The sequence below is a fragment of the Eucalyptus grandis genome, chromosome 6 (genome assembly GCF_016545825.1).
Source record: "Eucalyptus grandis isolate ANBG69807.140 chromosome 6, ASM1654582v1, whole genome shotgun sequence".
Lineage (NCBI taxonomy): Eukaryota > Viridiplantae > Streptophyta > Magnoliopsida > Myrtales > Myrtaceae > Eucalyptus > Eucalyptus grandis.
The window spans coordinates 42,963,989-42,988,131 of NC_052617.1; the positions used below are offsets into that span (position 1 = coordinate 42,963,989).

General features: G+C 42.8%; 3 protein-coding genes across 7 annotated transcripts; 2 read left to right on the plus strand and 1 right to left on the minus strand.

Annotated features, from left to right (window-relative positions):
- The first annotated feature begins 2,891 nt into the window (after window positions 1-2,891).
- On the plus strand, window positions 2,892-3,551 carry LOC120294485 (phosphatase and actin regulator 4A-like). The gene has a single exon (XM_039314584.1). The coding sequence runs from the start codon at window positions 2,892-2,894 to the stop codon at window positions 3,549-3,551; it is 660 nt and encodes a 219-aa protein (XP_039170518.1).
- A 10,713-nt stretch (window positions 3,552-14,264) lies between these two features.
- Window positions 14,265-16,451, plus strand: LOC120294806 (histone-lysine N-methyltransferase 2B-like). The gene is made up of 2 exons (XM_039315378.1): window positions 14,265-15,473; window positions 15,512-16,451. The coding sequence occupies exons 1-2, from the start codon at window positions 14,359-14,361 to the stop codon at window positions 16,125-16,127; spliced, it is 1,731 nt and encodes a 576-aa protein (XP_039171312.1). The 5' UTR covers window positions 14,265-14,358; the 3' UTR covers window positions 16,128-16,451.
- Window positions 16,452-17,207: 756 nt separating this feature from the next.
- LOC104450006 (nuclear transcription factor Y subunit A-3) lies at window positions 17,208-22,373 on the minus strand. 5 transcript variants are annotated; one of them, XM_039315377.1, is made up of 7 exons: window positions 22,073-22,373; window positions 21,148-21,224; window positions 20,538-20,714; window positions 20,117-20,208; window positions 19,952-20,026; window positions 18,411-18,581; window positions 17,208-17,962 (listed from the first exon to the last, which is right to left on the minus strand). In XM_039315377.1, the coding sequence occupies exons 3-7, from the start codon at window positions 20,698-20,700 to the stop codon at window positions 17,585-17,587; spliced, it is 879 nt and encodes a 292-aa protein (XP_039171311.1). In that variant the 5' UTR covers window positions 20,701-20,714; window positions 21,148-21,224; window positions 22,073-22,373; the 3' UTR covers window positions 17,208-17,584. The 5 variants fall into 5 exon arrangements, with proteins under 5 accessions (XP_039171311.1, XP_018731962.1, XP_039171310.1 ...); XM_018876417.2 differs by having other exon boundaries at window positions 20,538-20,770; XM_039315376.1 differs by having other exon boundaries at window positions 20,538-20,773.
- Window positions 22,374-24,143: the final 1,770 nt, after the last annotated feature.

A 24,143-nucleotide genomic window follows, 5' to 3' on the forward strand; every position in this document is an offset into this window, starting at 1 on the left:
CACCCAAAATAATAATAATAATAATAAGAGTTCTGGGTTGGATCTCGTGTGAAGAATAACGTAGAGATTGATTTGATGTTTGGCAGAGAAAAACAATTGCTGAGCGGCCCTTGAGTTGGTTTGGATCTTAGGGTAAGATTGGAAATTCAAAAAATTCATTAACTGAGGTACTGTTGCATGCCGAGAATGCCAGAAAGCCAAAGCAGGGGAGAGGGAGCCTTGAGCTAAGGGCCTTTACAAGGCCTTACAAATGCTAGCATTTCCCAAATGGGCTCCCAAAATAATTGCCAAACACACTTGCCTTCGCCCAAGGGGCTTTAGACGTCCAAAGGACTTTGCAAAGTTGTTCCCAAACGCAGCCTTGTCTGCTCTGCAACTTCTCGATATCCGCCATGTTTTGCCTTTTTTCCCCCTTTCGTTTTCTTTCCGAGTTTCATTAGCTTGCGACGAATTAAATGGACTAGACCTTTTAGTGGGGAACCACCGGATCTGCATTGAATTGGAAACTAAATCGAATTGACCGGCTCTAGATGGTTCTTCAAAAAATTGAAATCGAAAATAACTTGTTGGGTTTTCAATTCTTTGTGCATAACCTGACCAAACCAATTGAACCAGGCCAAAGGCAACTGTAAATTAAAATTCAACTGTAAATTAAAATTAGGGCACTTTCTTTCTCTTAGACCTTAGCTTCTTGTACCCCTTTCTCCCGCAGCCACCACCACAGCGATAAGAGTGAGTATATCGGACCGATTGAATTAAGAATAGTTCGGACCGGACCAACCAGTTTAGTCCGATCACCAGAAGTGTCGGTCTGGTTTCTGGTTCCATAAAAATGAAAGGGACGATTCTCGATCTGGTTTTCAATTCCGAGGAAGTAACATAGGACGTAGGGTGGTCCATTCATGCACTGAAAGCAAGTAGTAGTATCCACCTTTTCAAGGAGAACAAACGACCGGGGTATCCTAAAATTTCACATGACAAATCCCACCCACTTCTTTTTTATCTCTATTCCAAGCATCATTGATAACCCTTTTTTTATTGTCAGCCGAAGCATAAAAGGATAACGCTTCTTGTAGAAAATTCATATGTATGTGGACATTGAAGCATAAAGGTAAGGACCCCCTCTTTTCTTAAATTCGATTTGAAGAAATAAGATACCGGGCGTTGGGGGATCGAAGCTTTGCCCGAAGACAAGACGGTTAAGAAACACACAGGCTTTGAGGTCACCTTATGCTGACAGGGTATCGGCACGAGCCCTTATCAGACATAAACGCCGGCCGTTGCCGAAGTAGCTGCATGAATCGAAGTTGGGCCTAGCGTCGAACTTCTTCTACGATGCCTTGACGGCTAGAGATGATTCATCGGCAGGTCTGAACCAGGCCGCACCCTTAAATCGAGTCTCGTCTATTGTCCATGCCCACAACAAAAGTTTACGTGCAAATATTACGGCCGAGCTATCACGTGCCCAACTGCGCCCATTGGGGTCGAGCATTGTTACTAAGGATCTGTTTACGGGTCTATTTGGCAACAGGTCAAATAGTACCAAATTCTATTCTTTTATTTTCGAAATACAAAAAAAGAGTAAAAATTCGTTTGGTAAATTTTTTATTTCCGAGAATAAACTTAAAACAGAATCAAGGAGTAGAAAAACATTACTTCTTTGTTCATGAAAACAACTTTGGAATTCACAAATTCTCTTAAATTTGTTCTCTTAAATTTTTTATTATTTTCTCTTTCTTTCATGGCTTTTTTTTAATATTAATTCTTTTATCTGGCAAATCATCGGGAGACAATTTGGCGAAGGCAGCGAATGTATTCTTTGGGCTTTGAACGCGCAGAATTCACGAAAAAGAAGTTCAAAAGAAAGGTGACCTCGCTAAGTCGCTAGAGAGATGGTGGACTCCATCTCCAAGTGGCATCGCACGGCCGCCTGCACCCGATGTCAAAGAATGTTCATCTTCAACTGGTGTGAGGAAGACGATAGTTGCTTTAATTTGTTTCTTCCCTTTCCTCTTGCCCTAGATTTTCCCGGACAAATGAGAACACTTGCAGAGCAAGAAAGACATGGAATAAGAGAACAACCAAGACCAATAAATTCTGATTCTATTTGTAATTGATACCAGTAAAATGTTTTGTGGGTTTTTGTCCATCTGTATCTTTTTCGATTCTTTGTAATTTTTAGATTATTTAATATCTGCTTAAAAGCTTAAAATTTTTTATTACACTTTTTAAAAAGTTTGGAATTTGATTATACTATTGGCTATAAATATTACGACTTCTTCCCTAAGCAATCATTTTTTCTATTAGACCCTCTGCCATCTCTCTTAGCAACCGTGCTACCCTTCTCGCGCAACCCGGGGCGGAGCCGCAGCGACCTGACCGCCGTCCTCCCCAGCTCCAACGTCCTCCTCCTCTTCCTTGCCGCCTCCCTTGCCTTCACCTTCTTCGCTTTCCCGTGCTTCGAACCCCACGCAGTGAAGAAGAGCCCGAACTCTCTTATCCTCGCCCTTGTCCTCTTCCCTATCGCTTGCGGGCTCCTGAGCAGATCCAATCGCGGCGACAATGGCAGGTCGTCGGGTTGGCACCCAAGGCCAGACACGCGGAAGTCGTCATTGTACGATCCGACAACACCGTGCGGGTGCCATGACAGCTACTACCTTTGGATCGTATATGTAGTCGAGGAAATGGAAGTTCCAGTCACCCCTCCGCCAGGGCAGGCAGCTCAAAGAAAACGGGCGCTGAAGAGGACGTATCAGACTACTGCACACAAGCCCAAGGACGAGGTTGACTAGCCGCCGCCGGCACCGACCCCCGTGTTTCACCCATCGGGGGAGAAAGGTGGGAAAAAGAGAGGTGGGCCTGCGACCAAGGAGTTCTCGAGCTCGCTCAGGATGAAGAAGAAGAAAGAGAGACTAGAAAGCATCGAGAACTTCGAGTCGCTCCTCGCCTTCCAGCCACTGCCGTCCTACTCCCACCAGCCGCCCCCCTCGCCTCCGAGAGTGTTCCCCACTCTGTTCGCATCCAAAAAGGGCAAGACAAAGGAGGCTCTTTCTGCTCCGCCACCAGTTCCTCCGCCGCCGGCAGCTCTGCGCAAGACAAGGGCAAAACCAGATGCAGTTTCTCAGTCAACTGCAAATTTGATCGCTATCAAGAAATCTCATGCTCCGGTGACAATGACACCAAACTACGACGAGTCTTCCGATGACAGCGGGACCTCGTCACCGTCAACCCCTATGCCTCCACCGCGGCCACCTTTCGAGGTGCCGTCGTGGACGTTTGCCATGAGCGGCCACCACGTGCAGATCAAGAGCCCGAACGCCCAGCGCCATAAATCACCAGATACTGAAGATGATGAGGACAGCATCTCGGAGACGATTGAGAGCGCTTCAAACGCATCATCGGAAGCGACATCACTGCTGTTCAGTCCGAGCCCGGATGTGAACGAGAGGGCCGGCAAATTCATCGCGACGTTCAAAGCTTGGTTGAACCAGGAGAAGACGAACTCCACGAAGCGGAGAAGGTCCAATCTGGGCCCAGAAATAATAGCATGAGAAACCACACAGACGACGAACTAACGTCAATGGCGTTATCTTCCACTTTACGAGAACTGAGCCTTATTTTCACTTGTAAAACATGTTCGCATTCCCGTATAGAACTGTAGAGGAAGGGACACAGTAGTGGACTTGGCACATGAATCACAATAACAAGTAGTACAATTCGAAGCTCTTGTCATCCTGCGAAGTAACTCGAAAAGTTGATAAATTGTCCAAAAACGAGCTCGCCATGCATATTGAGCACGATACTGGGAGCCCTTCGCGATCGATTCTTGTTTGCATGGGAATTGGGATGGTGATGTCCTGTGATGTGATGTGACGGTTTATTACACGATCGCCGCTTCCCTCTTGATGATGAATGGTGACTGTTCTTGTTTGAACACGACGACACCATTAATGCCGTGCTCATTAGGAGTTCTGGGTTGGATCTCGTGGAAAGGATAATGTAGGGATTGATTTGATGTTTGGCAGAGAAGACGATTGAGGAGGAGGCTCCTGGTGCTGTTTTGGATTTTAGCTGTCTGCTCTGGAACTTCTGAATATCCGCTCTGTTTTTCCTTTTTTTCCCCTTCAATTTTCTTTCCGAGTTTCATTACCTTGCGACTGTTTGAAAGGACCAGAACTTTCTACAGGGGCCCACCGTATTGAATTGGAACCAGATCAAATTGGCTGGTTTGTTGGAAGATATGATTATGTAATTTTGTATGATATTGAATCTAGTTTATTTTAGGATTAGAGAGATAGGAAAAGATAAGAGAATATTACTTTTCCTTTATTGATTCTCTCTTTGTAATTAAATACACGATCTTTTGTGTTTAAATTAAATTCAATTTGAATGAAGAAACAATTTCTTCCTTCTCGTCTCTCGGTTCCTCACGAATCCAGTAGCTGCGTCTTCTTTGCTACATCTCCTTTTGTGACATGGTATCAAAGCCATCTGTGGTTCTGAACTGATTTTTGCTTCCGCTCCAATTACCTCGCGAAGGAACTCCAAATTCCAGAGAAGTGTTGCCGTAGGAATCAATCTTTTTGATTGCCTAATTGAGGAACCACATCTGCAGAAAGAGTTACCGGAGGATTTTTTTTCATTGTGAAAACACGGGGAGAGGAAGAGAGGCAGATCTAGGGTTAAGCGAAAACCCTAGATCGTTTATAAGGAAGACAGCGGACGGTGCAGATTATTTCCTGCAATCGGACGGCCACCATCCCTTCTTGGGAGCGACAGGATCCGACGGTCCGCGTGGCTTCAACGTTGCTGGATCAGACGGCTCCCGATCAGCGCACTTCCATGGGCCAGATGGGCCTATTTCGCGCGGAAATTTCTTCGCCGGATCAGATGGTGCGTATGGGCCCGTTTTGGCCCAAGCTCTTCAGCCCACGACCAGGCCTTCATTTGGTGCAAAAATTAATGGGCCAAAAGGGAAAGGTAAAATGTATTGTGATTACTGTAAACGACCGCATCATACAATTGAAAACTGCTGGAAATTACATGGAAAACCAGGAGAAGAAGAAAAAGGGAAATTTTCCTCGGTCTTTCAGGTGTCGGGTCAACCCATGGGAAAGTCAATTACCCATGAGCAATATCACGAGCTAATGGAAGCCTTGAAGAAATTGGATGCTACGAGATAAGGGTGGCGGTTTCAAAGTGCCCTATTGTCTAATGAATTCAATATCAAAGAGTGCATGGATTATTGATTCGGGTGCCGGTGACCACATAGTACGCGTGACAAAACTTTCTTTTCCGATATCACTAAGCTGTCTTTCCCCACATCAATACAACTTCCTAATGGACACACCACTAGGGTCACCATGACCGGTACTGTGAAACTTAGCTCCTTCATCATCCTTCGAAATGTGCTTTATGTTCCTGATTTCCAATTCAATTTAATCTCAGTTGCCCGAGCTTGTCAAGAAAATTCATGTCAAATCCTTTTCCACTCTGATAAATGTTTCTTTCAGGCCCCTTCGACTGGCAAACTGATGGGCTTGGGTAGAGTCATTCAAGGATTGTATTTTTGGATGGAATTTCCACATTCTTTTACATTATCTCCTGTTGAATCATTGTGTAATGCTACTATCAATGATATGAATTTCCTTAATCATAAAGATTGGGTCACAGTGCATCCTTTCCTTGTCCTGAATGTCCCATTTGCCCCTTGGCAAAACAAACACGTGCTCCTTTCCAAAATAGCACTTCCCGAGCAGATGACATTTTCTCTTTAATTCATGCTGATGTATGGGGGCCTTATCACACCTTGAATCATGATGGGTCCCGATTCTTTCTTACAATCGTAGATGATTACTCTCGTGCAACTTGGATATTTCTCATGCAATCCAAAAATCAAGTCTTTTCTCACTTAAAGACTTTTCTTTCCTTATCCAAGATCCAATTTCGAAAAACAATCCGTCGAATACGCACTGATAATGGGAGAGAATTTTTTAATGCTGAGTGTGCATCCTTATTTTCTCAAAATGGAATCTTGCATGAGAGTTCCTGCACATATACACCACAGCAAAATGGAGTTGTTGAAAGAAAGCATCGTCATCTCTTAGAAGTAGCACGAGCACTTAAATTCCAAGCTTCTATTCCTGAAAATTTTTGGGGAGATTGTGTGGTCACAAAGAAAGCATATCTAATCAATCGCATGCCATCACGCATTCTAAAAGGGAAGGCACCTTTTGAGTTATTATATGGGAGGAAACCGGTTCTGAGTCATCTCCGAGTTTTTGGGTGCTTATGTTATGTGACTACAATGGGACATAGAGATAAGATGGCACCTCGTGCTAGACAATGCATATTCATGGGTTATCCAACATTGCAAAAGGGATATCGGCTTTATGCACCATCTACGGGAGACTTCTTTGTGCTGGGATGTTGTCTTTCATGAAGATGTTTTTCCTTTTTCAAAAATTACTTCCTTATTTGAAGATGAGAAGACAGTGCATAAGCAATTCTTATTGGAGGAGGATTTATCTCCCGGAGGAACATTGATTATTACTTCTCCTCCAAAACCAACTGAAATCTTGTCTCCAATGCCTCCTGATAGTCCTATAGAAGAGCCAGCACCAGCAGAACCAGCACAATTGGGGGATATTTCAGAAACCGAGAATCACGATGAATCATCCTTGACAACACATGAACCACGGCGACGCTCAAGTCGAGCTACTCGTCCACCTACTTGGACGAAAGATTATGTATGTGGCTCTTCAAGATCATCGAGTACTCGTTATCCTATCTCGTCTTATATTTCCTTTGATCGGTTATCATCGAACATCTCGTTGCATAAGCCGCATTTCTGAAGATCGAGAACCTTCGGTTATAATGAGGCCAAAGATGATCCTCGTTGCGTAAGGCCATGGAATTAGAATTGCATGCCTTGATGGAGAATCGTACTTGGGATGTTGTGTCATTACCCGCTACTCGCAAACCAATTGGCTGTAAGTGGGTATATAAGATTAAATACGGAGCAGATGGATGCGTAGAAAGATACAAAGCCCGATTGGTAGCTAAAGGCTTCACACAACGAGAAGGTTTTGACTACCATGAAACCTTCTCGCTTTGTCGCAAAGGATGTCTGATTCGTGCCTTTCTATCATTCTTGCTTTTCGGATCGCCACTACATCAAATGGATGTCCATAATGCCTTCTTGCATGGTGACCTCGATGAGGAAATATATATGGAGCTTCCACCCGGATTACGGAGAGGGGGAGTCGAAGGTATGTCGTCTCCGCAAATCTCTTTATGGATTAAAGCAAGCTTCTCGACAATGGTACGCCAAGTTCACCAATGCACTTATGGCTGCGATTTCAAGCAGTCCAAGTACGACTATGCCTTATTCACTGGACAAAGGTATGTCATCTATTTATTTGATGATCTATGTTGATGACATCCTTATCATGGGAAATGATGATTCTGCTATAAAGAAACTCAAAGAGTATTTGCATTCCACTTTTCATATCAAAGACTTAGGGCCACCTAAGTATTTTCTTGGAATTGAGATAGCTCGTTCAGATCAAGGGATCTCATTAAGTCAGCGGAAATTCGTAATGGAGATCATATCAGAGGCAGGACTGTCAGGCTGTAGACCATCAGTTATCCTTATTGAGCAAAATGCCAAACTGACATCCATCGACTATGATAATGGCATATCTTCTCCTTCTGATGATCCATTATTAAAAGATCCCTCAGGATATCAGAGGCTCGTAAGGAAACTAATATACCTCACCATGACTAGGCCAGACATCTGTTATGCAGTGCAAACTCTTAGTCAATTTATGCACAAATCAGAAGCAATCTCACATGAATGCGGCCTTGAAGATTGTGAGATACTTGAAGACATGTCCGAGCTTAGGAATACTTCTCTCTCGAAAGTGCAACATGGAAATGACGGCCCATTGCGATGCGAGATTATGCCACATGTCCTATGAGCGGGAGGTCTATCACTGGTTTTCGCATCAAATTTGGGGAATCATTACTTTCTGGAAGACAAAGAAACAATCTCTTGTGTCCTTATCTTCAGCTGAAGCCGAATACCGATCTATGGCCAAGACTGTTTGTGAAGTAGTCCGGTTAAGGGGTCTTCTACTAGATCTCGGAGCACAAGTTAAAGGACCAACTTTACTCTTACGTGACAACGATTCAAAGACTCAAACTTGCGGCGAATCCTATACTTCATGAGAGGACAAAGCATATAGAAGTCGATTGCCATTTTACTCGAGAAAAGATTCAGGAAGGAGTTGTTGAGACAAGAGGGATCAAAACCTCTGAGCAGCCAGCAGATATATTCACTAAGCCTCTTTGTCAAAGACAATATGCATATCTTCTTAACAAACTAGGCGTCTTGGACATATACAAGCCACCAGCTTGAGGGGGAGTGTTGGAAGATATGATTATGTAATTTTGTATGATATTGAATCTAGTTTATTTTAGGATTAGAGAGATAGGAAAAGATAAGAGAATATTACTTTTCCTTTATTGATTCTCTCTTTGTAATTAAATACACGATACTGTACAGAAATTAAATTCAATTTGAATGAAGAAACAATTTCTTCCTTCTCGTCTCTGGTTCCTCACGAATCCAGTAGCTGCGTCTTCTTTGCTACATCTCCTTTTGTGACATGGTTCTAAATGATTTTTCGAAAAATTAAAATCAGAAATAATTTGTTGGGTTTTCAATTCTTTGCGCACAATTAGACCGAATGGGCCCAGAGGCAGTCGTAAACAAAGATTAGGGCTCTTTCTCTCTTTTGGACCTCAGCCTCTCGCCTTTCTCTCTTGTGCAGCCAGCCACCACCAGCCACCACCAGCCACCACCACAGCAACGCCAGATGGAAGTAGAGCTCATCGTGCGGAAGCTGAGAGTGAAAGAGAGAGACGAAAGACGTTTGTCGATGGAGGAAGTATCGAGTGCCGGATGCAAATGAGAGAGAGTAGAGAGAAAGTCGAAAGAGGGCCCCAGTATTTTAACTAATAATATAAGGAGAATAGACATCCATGAAAACTACGAGAAAGTAGTATGTAAGATATCTTTCTTTTTTATTTTTCTTTTGAATGTATTAATAAATCATTTTAAGAAGAAAAGGAATTATACTTGTAAAACCGGAAGCTAAAAAATGGATTCGCAATTCCAAGGTGGAGACCAATCCACGCGGGATCCAATCACCCTTACATTTCATAACCCAAAGCCCATACGTGATTAACAATTCGCGGTCCTTAAAATCTACTCAAGACATCGATTGAGTTTGGCAGGCTTGAGCCAATCATACGAAAAAGTTATTGCCCCCATGGTTAAAGAAATAAAAAAAAAAATCAATTCGACCTGAACAGCCCAAACTGACAACTGCGGACCGCGTGATCGTGCGCTCAACAAGCTTATGTACGGCGACGGATTCGAAACAGAGAGAGTGCAATCAGCAAGCCTTGCGTGTTTTGACAAGCTGGGCAGTCCAAGTAATTTCGAAAGAGCTAGCAAAGCAGAAGCAACGAATATGCTAGCCACGAAATTATCTTTCGTTTCCTCCTCAGGCCCTATGGGCTCCGTTTTGTGACGAAGCCCGCTCCTCTGATGGGCTCTTTTGGTTTTCCCAGTGATTGATTAAATTATCTTCCGACCAAAAAAGGAAAAAGAGAAGAGAAAACTATGATTCTTAGCGTATTAGATGTCAGGTCAATTGAGTTCAATTTGACTTTGAGATCTTTCATCATGTTAATTCACTTCATCCAACCAAAAACCCTTTCTTGATTCTCTGCCAATGTTATGAACATAAAGTTACATTTGCTTTTTTCCGTGATTGACAAAGATTTTGGGATGACTTTAGGTGTTTAATTTAAAGAAAATGACACTTCATGTACCATAACTTTCATACATTGCTCACTTTAATATTTCTTCTAGTCACTTAAATACCAATGCCGATTTGGAATGCTAGATATCCAACATAACAATATTTTATCAATTTTTCTAGCCAACATGGCTCCTCGTCGTCGTCAGTGCTTCAAATCAACATTAATCGCCTGAACAACTTTGCTCAACATTTGTTTCCCCAAATATAAACCCTAATTCAGAAAAAAAATTGAGCAATTTCATCAAATTCTTCAAACCCTGATGTGAACCCTAATTTAGACAAATCAAGCCATCTCCCCAAATTCTTCATACCCCAATTTGGAAGGCAATTTGGTTTGAATATAGAGAGCACCATTCAGCCAGCGCGCGACCATCGTTGTCAAGCATGGAACGCGCCCACTCCGGCAGTCACTCGATCGAGGACATGAATTTCACCAGGCCAAACTAATCAATGGCGAAAATCCAGGTCACGATGGTACTATGGGGTGGGGGCAAGGAAGCCGAAAACCCAGGGGCGGGTTCGGGGTCGTTGAAGTCAAGGACGATGTTGATGCAGCCGTGGTAGGGCGAGGAAGTGGGGTCATTGCCGAAGCCGAAGAGCTTGCAAATGAGGGAAAAGAAACGGCGATGACGAAGAGATAGATTTGTTTATTTCGAGAGAGATTCAATTTGAAGAGGACACGGTGCCGTTCAGGTATAGAAAGGTCACGTTATCGTCCACGTTTAACTCGTTTTCTTAATTTAAAAAAAAAGCACGTAGGACTTTTTGTCTCAAATGAACATTTTTATCTAATTTGACATTTAAGTGATCCGACGAAAATTTTTAGCAACAAAGTGAATGCTATGTGAAAATTATGACATTTCAAATATTATTTCCCTAAAATTTACAGTTTGGCAAAAACTAGATACGCCGAATATCGAGTTTTGCAATTTCGATCTCGCAATGAATAGTATCCAAATATCATCTCAGGTTATACCGTCTTGTGTAATAATTTCACGACCGGTTGAAAAATGATTTTAAATACAACGTGAGGTGGGCTTGGTCGGTCACCTAAGCTTTATTTAATTAATAACGACATAAGCCATCGATTTCTTCTTCCCAAAGTCAAAACTTCTAATTTCGGATTTCTTATTAATGGCTTGGAAACAGTAGTCTTCAATTTCATTCCCACCTTTTGCGCGTGGGAATTTGATTTGTCACGTGTTTTGACTGTAAATGAATACAGTAAATAATTGCAAAAATTAATTAAATTGAGGAAATTAATCTGTGGCTCGATTTTCCAACATTCGAGCTGGATTTTGCAACATTCGAGCTGGAGGGACCTTCATTTGTGGCCGCCGAAGTTACGGTTTGCAAGCGTTCTTCTCATCAAAATGTTACAGAAACTTGAGCTGGAAACCCACTAATTTTTATTGCCAAAGTTACGTTTAAATTAAGGGATACGTTCCTTCTTCTTCTTCTTTTCCAAATTTACAGCTCGATTAAATGGACATGTTAAATGAAGCAATATAACAAAAATTGCATATTTTTTCTTTTACGATACCGATACCATCTCACACTTGGGTAACAAATGAAAAGAAAGAAAAAATGAACTACGTGCACGGAAAAAGGCAGCCAATAATTTCAAGGGTTCCTATTCGTCACACATAAAAGACGGCCATAAATGTGAATCAATACAAATACGTGATGACTTCATATGAATATGAGTATATATGATGACTTTATGTTAGTTGGAAAATTAAGATTTTTTTTTCTTTTTGAATTTGGACGATAATTATCGTGATAGGAGCAAAGTAATAAATGCATTTAGGTTTTGTAAGCAACCACTCCACGAGGTTTAAAATCCTCAAAACTTTGCAAACCAATTGAAAAAAATTAAGAAAAGAATCGAAAGAGGCCTTGACTGAATCAACAGGATAGCGTGAAAAATTGGAAATTGTTATGTCCACTGGCCTAAGTTTCTTCTGTCCAATTATTGCTTTGCTCACTCAACCTAGCTAGCTAATAACAAAGAGCTAGGCTTGGGACGTCTCATCTAAGAGTCGCATTTTGCTTTATCACGAGATGAAAAGTTTGACTTTAACTACATTTCAAATTGGTCTAATTTAAGAAACTTCGATACAAGCCATATACATCAGTTCCTGCAGCTCCTAGTGAGTTCATTGCATCGCACATCATTGGCTATTCCCGGCACATCTTAACGGGCAATTTGCCTGAATGTCGCCAAATACCACCAAATTTGGAACAAAAGCATCCCATTGCGGTCACCGACATTGGAAAGATTCCACAATCAAGACCTCGACATAGTCGTAGTCCCTGTTTTTTCTTGCCAGTCATGATGCCAGAGGCTGAATTCATGTCGTGCATTGTGCTCATGGGCATGTGCGCACCTCGCCCGTTGCTCAATTGTCAAGCCGTTTGATCGGGTGGATCGATTGAGAAGAGATAGTAAAGAGATGGAGTGGGTAGCATGCGCCTTAGGAGACTGAAAAGTTCATCTGATCAAAGTCGATAGCATGAGATTGAGGATCTTTTGGGTGATCCGTTCGTGCAGCGAAAGCAACCGTTGATAATGGAACAGTCAGCGTCGTCAAATTACCAAATTGTCTTTACTTTTTTTTTTCTTTTTTTTTGGCTTTCCAGAAGAACAAAAACGCGGCAGGTGGGTCGATTAGGACGCGCAACGAATGAACGACGCGGTTTCTTTGACTTTAATAAACAATGAAATTAAAAAAAATATAAAAAAAAACCGATCGACTTTACTTCCTTTTTTATATACATAAGCTCTGTCCGAAGACGACACTCAAACTGAAAAAGCAGCGTGGTTTGCGGTACATGCGGAGGAATAGCGACTCCATGGCCAATGACCATTTCAAGTGCTAGCCCCCGTTGGAAAATCGTTGTTTTCTTTCGGGTTTTTGGCCAATGGGCGAACTACTTTCTTGTCAATAAGTCATTTTCTTGTTGTCGTTCTAGGTAATTGACATGATGGTAAGTAGTGGCCACAATGATTACAACCTTGGCATTGGATTCCTTCGGAAATGCGTCGACGGCCAGAGGTGATTAATGAGCAAGTCTGAATTAGGTCAGGCCACGCTCGCTCTGAAATTGAGTCTAATTGATTTGTTGCCTATGCCCGCACCAAAAGTTAACGTGCGAAAAGTTTGGATCACATTGTTATGTGGCCAATTAGGGTGGGGTCAAGCCGAATGTTAATTCTGTTCAATCTAAAAGTATCATTTGGGTACCCGTCCATGGATTTTAAGATCCATGATTGGGTTTGATTGACACTTATCGCTTTGGTTTTAGGTAAACGGAAAAAATTCCGACTTTATCTTTTAAAATGTCCAACGAACGAAAAGTAAAGCATGTTCACATATTTCATGAATGCGTTATGATATATTCGCGATATATGACATGAGATTAATCGTTATGTGAAAGCAAAAAGAATGTGAATAAGATTGATGTGAAAACAATAACTTGTTTCATATCAGGCGGAGAGACTTTTCAATTAAAATTAGGTGTGATTGATCAAATGGGCATGGAAAACTCCATGTTTCCATAGACTGGGATCATTCATGAGCTAAGGGAAAGAAATAACCATCTTTTGAAGTCAAATATAGCGCACTCAACGAGGATGACGATGTTGCGGTCAATGTTTATGAGTTAAAAGTAAAAGTGCTTATATTTGCTTAACCCCAATTAAGATTATATCATATGTCTTTAAGATTATATCATATGTCTTTATATTAACGACTAATTACGATAAGAGTTGAGATAGAAATATAACTATAGGAACGTCTCATGATACATATAAATTGTGCACTAATATTTACTCAGATTTATTTGAATCGCGAAGGAAATTGAAGAGCAGAGCACTAGACAGATCAAAATTTACCCACATTTTTTTTTACTACGATGGTGAAACTGTGAAAAGTCTAGTCTCCGCTTACGGTCAAAATCGAAGGTGCGGAAGCTCGTGAAAATAAAGCTAACGCACGTGGTTCGCTGCCTACTCCAACGTTTGAGAGTGGACAGTTGTTTTAGCGCGCGAGGCACGACCCGCTTTCGTTTCGCTGTCATTCTTGATGTGACAGCAAACTTGGGGAGCACACACCAGTTACGATCCCATCCCGCGTATTCCTCGAATAATCCTCTCCCATAAAATTAAAAATTAAAAAAAAAGGTCCCATTAACCTTAATTCACAAAAATTATCGTACTTAATTTTATAAATCATCAGCACTAATTATCATTATTATTATTATAATATAATGACCTCCTACATCACGGCTTAATGATTGCCAACCCGCTCCCAAGCACTAGTTCCCCACGCACGTATAAACCAAACTCTCCTTCTGTCCCCTCCTTTTAATCAAACCGAAGCACGGTGCAGAAAAGCTCTCGAAAAGGTTACCGGAAAAGCCAATTCCCACAAGCAAGCTTACCAGATCAGCGACAGCCATGGATGAAGACGGAGCCGACACGCCACCCTTCTGGCTCCAGCCCTCCGGCGGCCCCCGGCGGAGCCGCCGCGACTCGTCCGCGCTCCTCCTCCTGCTCTTCCTCGCGGCCTCCGTCGCCTTCGTCATCTTCGCCGTCCCGCCCTTTCTCAGCCTCACTTCCCAGATCTTCCGGCCCCGCTCCGTCAAGAAGAGCTGGGACTCTCTCAACCTCGTCCTCGTCCTCTTCGCCATCGTCTGCGGGTTCCTCGGCAGTTCCAACAGCGGCGGGGACGGGGGGTCGGCGGGGTCGGACTCCCAGAAGTCGTCGTCGTCGTCGTCGTCGAACCCGGGGACGCCGTACAAGGGGCACGACAGCTACGACCGTCGGAACTCCGAGGGGAGCGAATATGGGTTCTCCGGCAGTTCGTCTGGCCGGATGAGAACCAGCAGCTCGTACCCGGATCTGAGGGCGCAGTACTCGCCGTGGGATTACGGCGAAGGGCGGCGGAGATTCTGCGACGATACCCATCTCGTCGCGGGTGGGGGCTTCGGAACGGAACCGGTCTATTCCAGGAGAAGAAGGAACAGAGAAGAAGAAGACGAAGAAGAGAAGAAGTTCGAGACCAAGCGTGTGGTCGCCGAAGATAGCGGCGATCGTAATGCTGCAGTCGTGGAAATGGAAGTTCCAGTCACGCCTCCGCCGTCTGCGCGGCCGCCGCCCCCGCCGCCCCCGCCGCGAGCGCGGGCAGCTGGAAATGATCGGAAGTCGAGGAGGAGGTATGAGACTGTTGCTCACACGCCTAAGGATGAGGTTGACAAACCGCCAGCGGCGCCGCCGGCGCCTCCGCCACCTCCGCCGCGAGCGCAGGCAGCTGGAAATGATCGGAAGTCGAGGAGGAGGTATGAGACTGTTGCTCACACGCCTAAGGATGAGGTTGACAAACCGCCAGCGGCGCCCCCGGCGCCTCCGCCACCTCCGCCGCCGCCAAAGCCCGTGTTTCCCCCGATGGAGGAGGGGAGTGGGAGAAAGAGAAGAGAATCGGCGACCAAGGAGTTCTTGAGCAAGCTGAAGAGGAGGAATAAGAAGCAGAGACAAAAGAGCATCGAGAACTTCGAGTCCCTCCTCGCCTCCCAGCCACAGCCGTCATCTTCCCGCATTCCGCCCCGCCCCCGCCCCCGCCCCCGCCCCCGCCTCCGCCGCCGCCACCTTCTGTGTTCCACGCTCTGTTTCCATCCAACAAGCGCAAGTCAAAGAAAGGTCTCCCGGCTCCGCCTCCTCCGCCGCCAGTTCCGCCGCCGCCGGCAGCTCAGCGCAAGTCCAGGGCAAGACCACCTGCATTTTCTCAGTCGACCGCAAATTCGATCACCATCAACAAATCTCGTACTCCAGTGACGACGACACTGTACGACGAGTCTTCTGATGACAACATCAACAGCGGCAGCCAGTCACCGTTGATCCCAATCCCTCCGCCGCCACCTTTCGAGGTGCCGCCGTGGAAGTTCTCCGTCTCCGGCGACTACGTGAGGGTCAAGAGCACGAACTCCTGGCGCCATGGTACGCCAGATACCGAGGGCTTTGAGGGCGACGATGAGGCCGGCGTCTCGGGGACGGCTGAGAGCTCGTCCAATGAATCGTCGGGGGCAACGTCGCCGGGGTTCTGCCCGAGCCCGGACGTGAACACGAAGGCCGACAATTTCATCACGAGGTTCAGAGCTGAGTTGTCCCTGCAGAAGATGAATTCCGTGAAGCAGAGAAGGTCTAATTTGGCCCCAAAAGGAACAGGATGAGACAGATCGGGATGATTTTTGGCGACATGGATTTGTTCAAAGATAAAGATCTGTTCCCTTTTTTGTTTCTGTTCGAGTTTTTCTTTCCATTTATTTGTTCATAGATGTTCAGATTGATTGACTGTTTTTGGAGTTCTGATTGTTGTCCATGAGATGAGATGAGATGAGTCGAGTCGAGTCGAGTCTTACACTGTTTATACACATTGAAGATTGGATCACATACACAGGGAAATTGAAATAAAATCTATCTTCCATTTTCCCAAATTCCCTCTCTCTCTCTCTCTCTCTCGCTCGCAAACTTCCCTTCTTCTTAAAAGAGCAAGATCATATTTATGCAATTGGGAGATTTCTTTTGAAACAACTGTCTCTGTATGACAATGGAGTCTTTATTTTTACAAAGTGAAATACCGCCGCGTTCGCTTTAGGGGGAAGGGACACGGCCATCCTGCGAAGTTACTGGAAAAGTGTACAAAATAGTCCAGGAACGAGCTCGTACTGCGTACCGAGCAAAGATTCTGTGAGCACCCGCAATCAATTTCCGTTTGAATGGACTGGGGGATATGCGAAGTGATGTGATAGTGGTTCTTAATACACGATCGCCACTTCCCCCTTGATGAATGCCGACGGTTCAATGATTCAACATTATGCCATGAAAGTGGTATTCGGTTTCACCAAAAGGAGAAGAAGGAATCCTGGGTGGGTTCTTGGATAAAGAAAGACGTAGGAATTGGTTTTGACTTTTGGCAGAGAAGATGAGTGATGGAATGATGAGCTTTGCCTTGTGCTGCTCTGGATTTTGGTGGTCTGCACCCGCAACCTGTGAACATCCACTCTGTTTTGTCTTCATCTTTTTTTCATTTTCGAGTTACATGAGCTTGCTACTACTCAAATGGACCGGGGCTTTTCCTATGCGCAAGCCCATCCACGATTAACAATCTGCATTCCTTATAAATCTATTTAAGACATGGACTGAATCTGTCGGAACAGCCCCAACTGACAGCATCAAACATGGTCAGGCAAACATAAAGGGTAAAAGGGTCGTCTACCCTTTCGACCAAAAAAAAAAAAAAAAAACACAGATAAAAAATGCTCCTCTTCACTTGAGAAAAGTGCTGACCCAAAAAACATGCAACTGAAATTCCGAGAATTATCAGGCAAACAACTCACGTGCTTAGCATAATGACGGCTGCTCGACACTTTCAAGTTACACCATCAGGGCGTGTGTTCTTCGTGCGCTTAATAAGCTTATTAAGGACGACAGTCTCGTAACAGAGACCACAATCCGCAGGCTTTGTATGTTTTGACTAGCCTGGCAGTTAAAATAGTTTTAAAAAAGCTACCTAATAAGAAGCAACGGTAACAGAGCCAAGGATGACTTCCCATTGAAACCAGCAGCTGTACTTTCTCCACTCAAGCGCCAGATTCACAGAGCTGACGACTGTGATTGTTGTTCCGACTCATCTTTCACCTGGCAGAGAAAGATGGCGAATATCCCCACTATAACGAACGTCACAAGAAGGATCACACGTGGTCATCACATGCCAAGGTTGACCAAAGAACCTGAATTTTGACACCGGGATGGCGTCACTGCTGGTGGTGGTTTGAGTCGTTTTGGAGCAAGAGGTGGTGGAGCCGGTGTCTCTGTGATCTTTCAGCTGACACACCTCTGAATTCGGTAAATCGATGGCTGAAGACACCCTTGCGGTGCTTTTGACGTTTGATTCATCATTAAGGGAGGTAAATTTTGATTCTTTCTGATCCTTTGAGAGAAAACGCCCACCGGATCCCCTTGGCCTTCTTACTGCATGATGATGCCGAGATTCGTGAAGGTAAGGCTGCACACATCATAATAGATCAGTTCTAAACTCTACTTCTTATGAGATATGTCTAGACCTAGATTTAGTGCATGATATTTACTGCTGTGACGTTAAAAACATCCTGTTCAATTTCAATAAACCAACACCAGTCTAGAAGTTTGTACGAGTAAACAGAGGTGTTATCCAAGTGCCTTTCCCCTCTTGTATATGCTAGCTAGTATTAGCTCAACCTATGTAATTATTAAAAAAAAAAGGCCCCCCAGTGCTCAAGGTTCCCGGCACTGTGGAGGTAGATTCTAACGTCTTGATTATGGAAGTTCAGGAAAAAAGTTATAGATTCGAACTAAGAAGCGAGCTTTCTACTTTGATACAATGTTAAATTCTGCAAAATCATCACATACCCATCCAGAAGTCAGCCAATAGAAGGAAAAGTAACATAGTATCGTGTGCTTTTGCAAGTGTGTACCTTTCTATCCTTGATGAGCTTGTTTTCAGCCCCGAGCTTTGCGCGGTACTGTCTTCTCCGGAGAATACCATGATACTGTTTTGCATTTACATAGACCGGTTCTTCTTGTGTCGTATCAAAGGGCAGAGGCAGTCGAGAAGGTATCATTCCTGCCATTTGAGGGTAAGAGATCTGCGGACATTTCAGAGGCAAATAATTTATGAGAGCGTAGCAGAGAAGACACATACTTGCCTTGTCGCGAGTTGGACTAATGGTGTTTAAATAGAGTTCCATTTTTCTTTTTATAGAGTTCCATTCAAATACGACAAAAAATTGATCGGAATCAATGTGAAAACCACAATTGGACAAACCACAGAGTTGAAACCATAAAGCATTTAAGTTAAAGAAAAGGTGGCTCATAAATAAACTTTGCAATATGCCTTCAATCTCGAGACATTATACCAAAGAGGAAGTACCCGGAAAAGGAATCATTAAATTAAAGAAAGCAGAGAGATAAGAGCAAAGGAGATGCAAAGTTATGAGAAAAGGCAAAAACAAAATAAATATAATATAAGGCATAGGATTTCATAGACCCACTTTACAAATGCTCGGGTTAGTTTTTTCAGCATTCTTGTAATCAAGTTGAATGGATGCTTTGGCGGTGCTACTTAATGAAAAGAATGGTCTATGTTATAAATTTGAGGAATCATATGACTGCGCCATTAAGGAGGTCCTTCACTCAATGAACTCAAAAGAGAAAAGAGACGCAATATGGAAGGCAGAGGGAATATATATTGCACTGGAAATAGTTGAAGTGAATGAAGTCTGTCCCAGATGGAAATTTTCGGTGGCTGTGTTTTTTATAATTCCTCAGACTCTAATCTGCATTATGCTTTTTTGGCATTTAAAGTATGGCAGACGGTAGAGAGATCAAGTAGAAAGTATGACCAACAGCATAACAGCACTACATTAATGACATGGACACGGTGGAAATATTGCTATTTAGCTCTAGAAATGCAAAGCCAACTCTGTCTCACAGGCGATCAATGCACTGTCTTTCATTAATACAGCGCAACATTTGCTTCTGTAGGAATCCATAACAATGGGAAGTGCTAGTTGAATACTGCATTAAAAGCAACCAGGCAAACATTGTAATGTAGAATTATAGTTGACGCATTCTGAAATGAGTGAAACCGATCTCCTCTCAAAACCTCAAGCGCACACAAATATAGACAGTGTTGACCTTAAGTAATCAGTGACATGGCAAAAGTCAGTAATCAACTTGTGGCGAAAAAAGACGATACACTAGTTCCTTTCACTGATCTGACCATGCAAATCTTAAATGAAACCATCACAAGAATCCTAAATTTCACAATTAATTAGAACAGGCACATTGTCGTGCCAATGAGAATGAGTAGAAAGTCTGTGCACTCCATTTCCAGATTAACTTGACAATTATACATGTATCATTTGCACAGGTTTAGTCTAAAGTCTCAAAATTCTCTTAGCAAAAAGAGAAAAAAGAAAAGAAAAAGAAGAGGTATAATGCATCGGCTACCAACCATAGCCTGTGGCCCATAAGCAGCGGGCATAAAACCACCCAAGGATGGTTCAGCATAGTGGAGTGGGATGCACACCTGCATGGAGAACTCATCATATTCTGCCATGTAAACTTACCCTGGCAAGCTAAGAAAATTTCAACTTAAAGTAGATTGCCTATAATCAACCTCTAAAGGTTGGAAGACTAAATCCTGAGTTCCCATTGACAAGGCTGATTTTGCTTGTCCTCTCACTGATTGCCCTTCAGTTTCACCATGTTCTGAGCAAGAAGAAGAAGAAGAAGAAGAAGCAATTTTCAGTTGAATTTTTACTGAGGAATTGCGTAGCTTTGAGTAGATTCAAATCATGCTCCCCTGATACCAGCTCCAGCAAAAGGTAATGGAAAAGAATGACCACCCTTGGTTAAGGGTACTAGTAGCTATTTCCCTTGAGTTTATCGGAACAGTTTCATCAATGCTTAATAAAATTCAGAAGGAAGACTCCAGAACCCAACTACCCATACTTTGCTCTCTCACAAACGTGATGTAACCTTCTAACAAAACTGGCTGAACAAAAAGGAGAGAGAAAACGAGGATATAGGGAAATGACCTGTCTGTTCTAAAACTGTGGCTTGGCTACAGTCAGTACTTCCTCCTATATTAGGCACTTCACTGAATGATTGACTGGTTGATTGAGTAGAACACAAGTCCCGCTCTTGAAAGTGAACATTCAATTGTTTGATACCACTAGAATGTTGCAGTGGAACTCCCATCTTTATGCTTGAACCTTTTGGCATTGGCACAAGTCCAAACTGTGATATGGTGGAAGCCTCTCTAGATGGGCTGCTACCGACATACCAAGACATTGAATTGATAGAACTTATGTATTAATCATGCAAACGAGTATAGTTGCTGAAATATCCACCAATTCTTGAAATGGTAAAGTGAAAAGACATAGATTGTTAACCCAACATCTGAATCCCACTGTCAAACTGAATGACTGCCAAAAAGGGTCATAATATGTCGAGTAGACACTCTTGAAACAGCAAAAAATTGCAGCAAGGAACTAAGATTAAGAAAATGCCAGAAATATGAAGTCCAGCACAGTTCCATCCATGAGAGACTGATTTTCTACGGCACATTCTATTAAACACTAACTATGACAGAAGATTGTCTACATGCATGAGCCCTTCAGAAAACCAAATAGAAACTTCATGAACCTGATTCATCAAGACCATCCCTCGTCCTTTATAAAGAGTATCACAAGCAGTGAAAGGTCTTGGATCATCTCACAAGCCTGCAACAGCAAACAGGATTCAATCCATGATTGATTGCTCCAACAGAATACCTCATCTCAACATATAATCAAAAAACAAAAAGGTAAAAGTCCACAAGAAAAACAGGAAGGCCGACACGAAGAAATGGGTCCATAACTCAAGTACAAAATTAAAACTCTCCGGTAAAATCTTGAAGTCTCTCGAGCTTACCTTCCTCTCTCTAGACCCATAACTCAAGTACAAAATATTCACCAACAAGTGAGCTTTCGACAAGTCGTGCTAAGATCATAGGAACAAGTCACTCATCCTGTCTAAAGGGTCGCTGCCTTTTCTCTTGACCAGTAAAAGTAACTTTGTCGCACCTCTTAAAGGTTATAATCCAGGAACAACATTTTCGGCATATGCATCCCGAAGACACAACTTATTATGTCCATAATGCATGCAAGGCAAGTCCACTATGCAAAGTCGAATGAACAATACTACTGAAAAGAAGATCAGATGAACAAACAGATAGATACTAGTTCTAAACACAGCGGATATGAGAATCATCACGCCCTGGAAGAGGCGAAAGGAGAAGAGCTGGCGAAGCAGAGTGCACGGGAAACTGGTTCTAATCTCGCTTCACGAAGTTCCTGTCTCGATCTTCCATCTCCAAAAGAAAAGGAAAAAAGGAAAACGAAAACGATGGCTTCGGAACTATAAAATGACCATTCACACCAGCCCATCTTCCGATTCGAATCCCCGAAAGCACCTCAAAGAACGTGATGCGGATGAAGTTCAAAACCCACGAAAATAAGCTCCTCTGCACACAAATTCTGAAGCAACAAAATCCCTCTATTCATGCAAACAAGGAGAAAGAGAGAGATACCTATGAGGACGCTTCAATCAGTGCATGCGTCGCTTGAAGACAACTACGCGTGGATGCATATGAACTGACCAGCAGTGAAGAGGAAGCAGAGCACGTCGCCGAGACGATCGATGCTTGCATTAAAGGTAGAAAGCTTCAGCGCATGACCATTGACCAGTGACGTCTCTTACCTCATCAATCGTCATCATCATCCTCTTCTTCTTCTTCTTCTTCTTCTATTTCTTCACCACGATGACAGACGTAGACACCATCATCTCCATTTTCAACTGGTCGTTATCCAAAAATTGTTAGTCTAAATAATTCGACCTACCCTTCTTTTTCCCGCTATATATTCTTCTTTTCTAGCATATATTTTGATAGAATTTCACTGTTATAATTATATATATAGTTATGTTTTACCTATTAAGACGCACCAGCAAAGCCATAGAGAAATAAAAGCATGACTTTACGGAGGATACCAACGTATCCCATTGAAGAAGAAAGATGCGTAATTTTGCGTCTCTATCATGATTTGTTTCACGATGCAAGACATCATTGGCTATTCAAAATAAGTTGTAAATCAGTAAAAAACAGATTAGGTTCATTTAAATTACACCTTATACTAACATCTATAATTTATAGTGACATATCGAAATCCCCTCGATCAGATTTCCGCTTTTGCCCTTCCTTTGAAGTGTTCTTGTTTGGCTTCATTCCGATTGGGCGATTCGAGGCCAGTCTCTACGCACTTAAAAAGGTTCAATTTCCATAGTTCGATCGGACGAAGTCGCCCATGTTGGAATTAAGAGGATTTTCGTATAAATTCATTTTATAAAAGATGAGATCTAAAATTTTTAGCTGTCGTGACATGAATGGCTGTGCATTCATAATTATTTGATTTTCTTGAACTTTGGTATGTTGTTGAATTTCGAGTAAATATACTCGATGGCCATTCGATGTTTTTGATCACTTTGGGTGCCCTTGACGTGATTTTATGATTATGTTTATCTGCTTAACTTTTTGCAAATAAGAAATATTGGTTACCCTTGAATTGCCTTAGCTATTAAGGAACATACGAATGTGTGCGAAACAATATAAATTTGATTCTTCACATCGTGAAATCAAGCTATTTATGTTGGCACCATTCAATTAGATTTTTGCTTGCGTATTACTTCATTTGGCAACGTTCCATAAGTGCTAAATAATTCTAGATATTTACCTATCTAGATAGGCTCCCTCACTATAAAAAAATATAGTGATGAGTCACACGGATAACAATTTAAAAAGGTCATTAAGATATTTGAGTGGCCACTATGTTTCCAAATCATGATTAATGACAAGATTGGTTTAAGTCAAGCGTGTTATTTACTCCTATCAACTTGTTTCGCATCTCACCTCCTACTACCTGCACACCACTTGGAAAAAATCGCACCAACTTCGTCGCAAGATAATCAAACTTCCTATGATGATCTCGCGAGGTCATTTTATAATTGAAGTTTGGTAAGCTGCCAATTAATTTCGATTTTGTCATAATCAGGACTCATCTTGTACTATATGATATTCAATTTTTTTCAACTAAGCAATAATCTAATCCCGTACTAGGATTAGCGCTGGCTGGTGATAAGACCTCGTATAGATTACAGCTAAGATAAGGTTGCATGCCAATGATGCGATCTACCTCATTCGACGTGAAAACGACATTTCACTAGTGGATGCCAATTAATCTCGCATTTTGCACCACATATCAATCAAACACCATCCTGAGTCTTTAGAATCTACCATCGCCATCTTGACCTTTCCAAATTGCATCTTCTACCCACCTATGATGTACCAAATTGCCACTTATTTCTCCAAATTAACGTACCCAAAAAAATCCCTACCAATTCTCTCCCGTCACCCAACACCTCATCTCCACTGCACATGCCGCCATCACTCTTCCGGAGGCCGTCACGATCGTTGCCAACCTCAATCTAAGGCCAGCAACGGTCATTGAGTCAGTTCAGGGCGACCTAAATCCGGTGGCCATGGCCACCCCCGGCAAGCTCCTGTTACAGAGCTAGCGCGGGTCATATGCTCTGTCACAAATGCTTGA

Bases quoted from the DNA above. Each gene is read 5' to 3' on its own strand.
- LOC104450006 (XM_039315374.1), bottom strand. From the start codon at position 20,793: ATGTCTTGGTATGTCGGTAGCAGCCCATCTAGAGAGGCTTCCACCATA. The intron at 20,209-20,537 runs GTCATTTCCCTA...CTTCTTGCTCAG, and splicing joins CACAGTTTTAGAACAGACAG to AACATGGTGAAACTGAAGGG. The intron at 17,963-18,410 runs GTACACACTTGC...TGATGTGTGCAG, and splicing joins AGCTCATCAAGGATAGAAAG to CCTTACCTTCACGAATCTCG.
- LOC120294806 (XM_039315378.1), top strand. From the start codon at position 14,359: ATGGATGAAGACGGAGCCGACACGCCACCCTTCTGGCTCCAGCCCTCC. The intron at 15,474-15,511 runs GCCACAGCCGTC...CGCCCCGCCCCC, and splicing joins GAGTCCCTCCTCGCCTCCCA to GCCCCCGCCCCCGCCCCCGC.
- LOC120294485 (XM_039314584.1), top strand. From the start codon at position 2,892: ATGAAGAAGAAGAAAGAGAGACTAGAAAGCATCGAGAACTTCGAGTCG.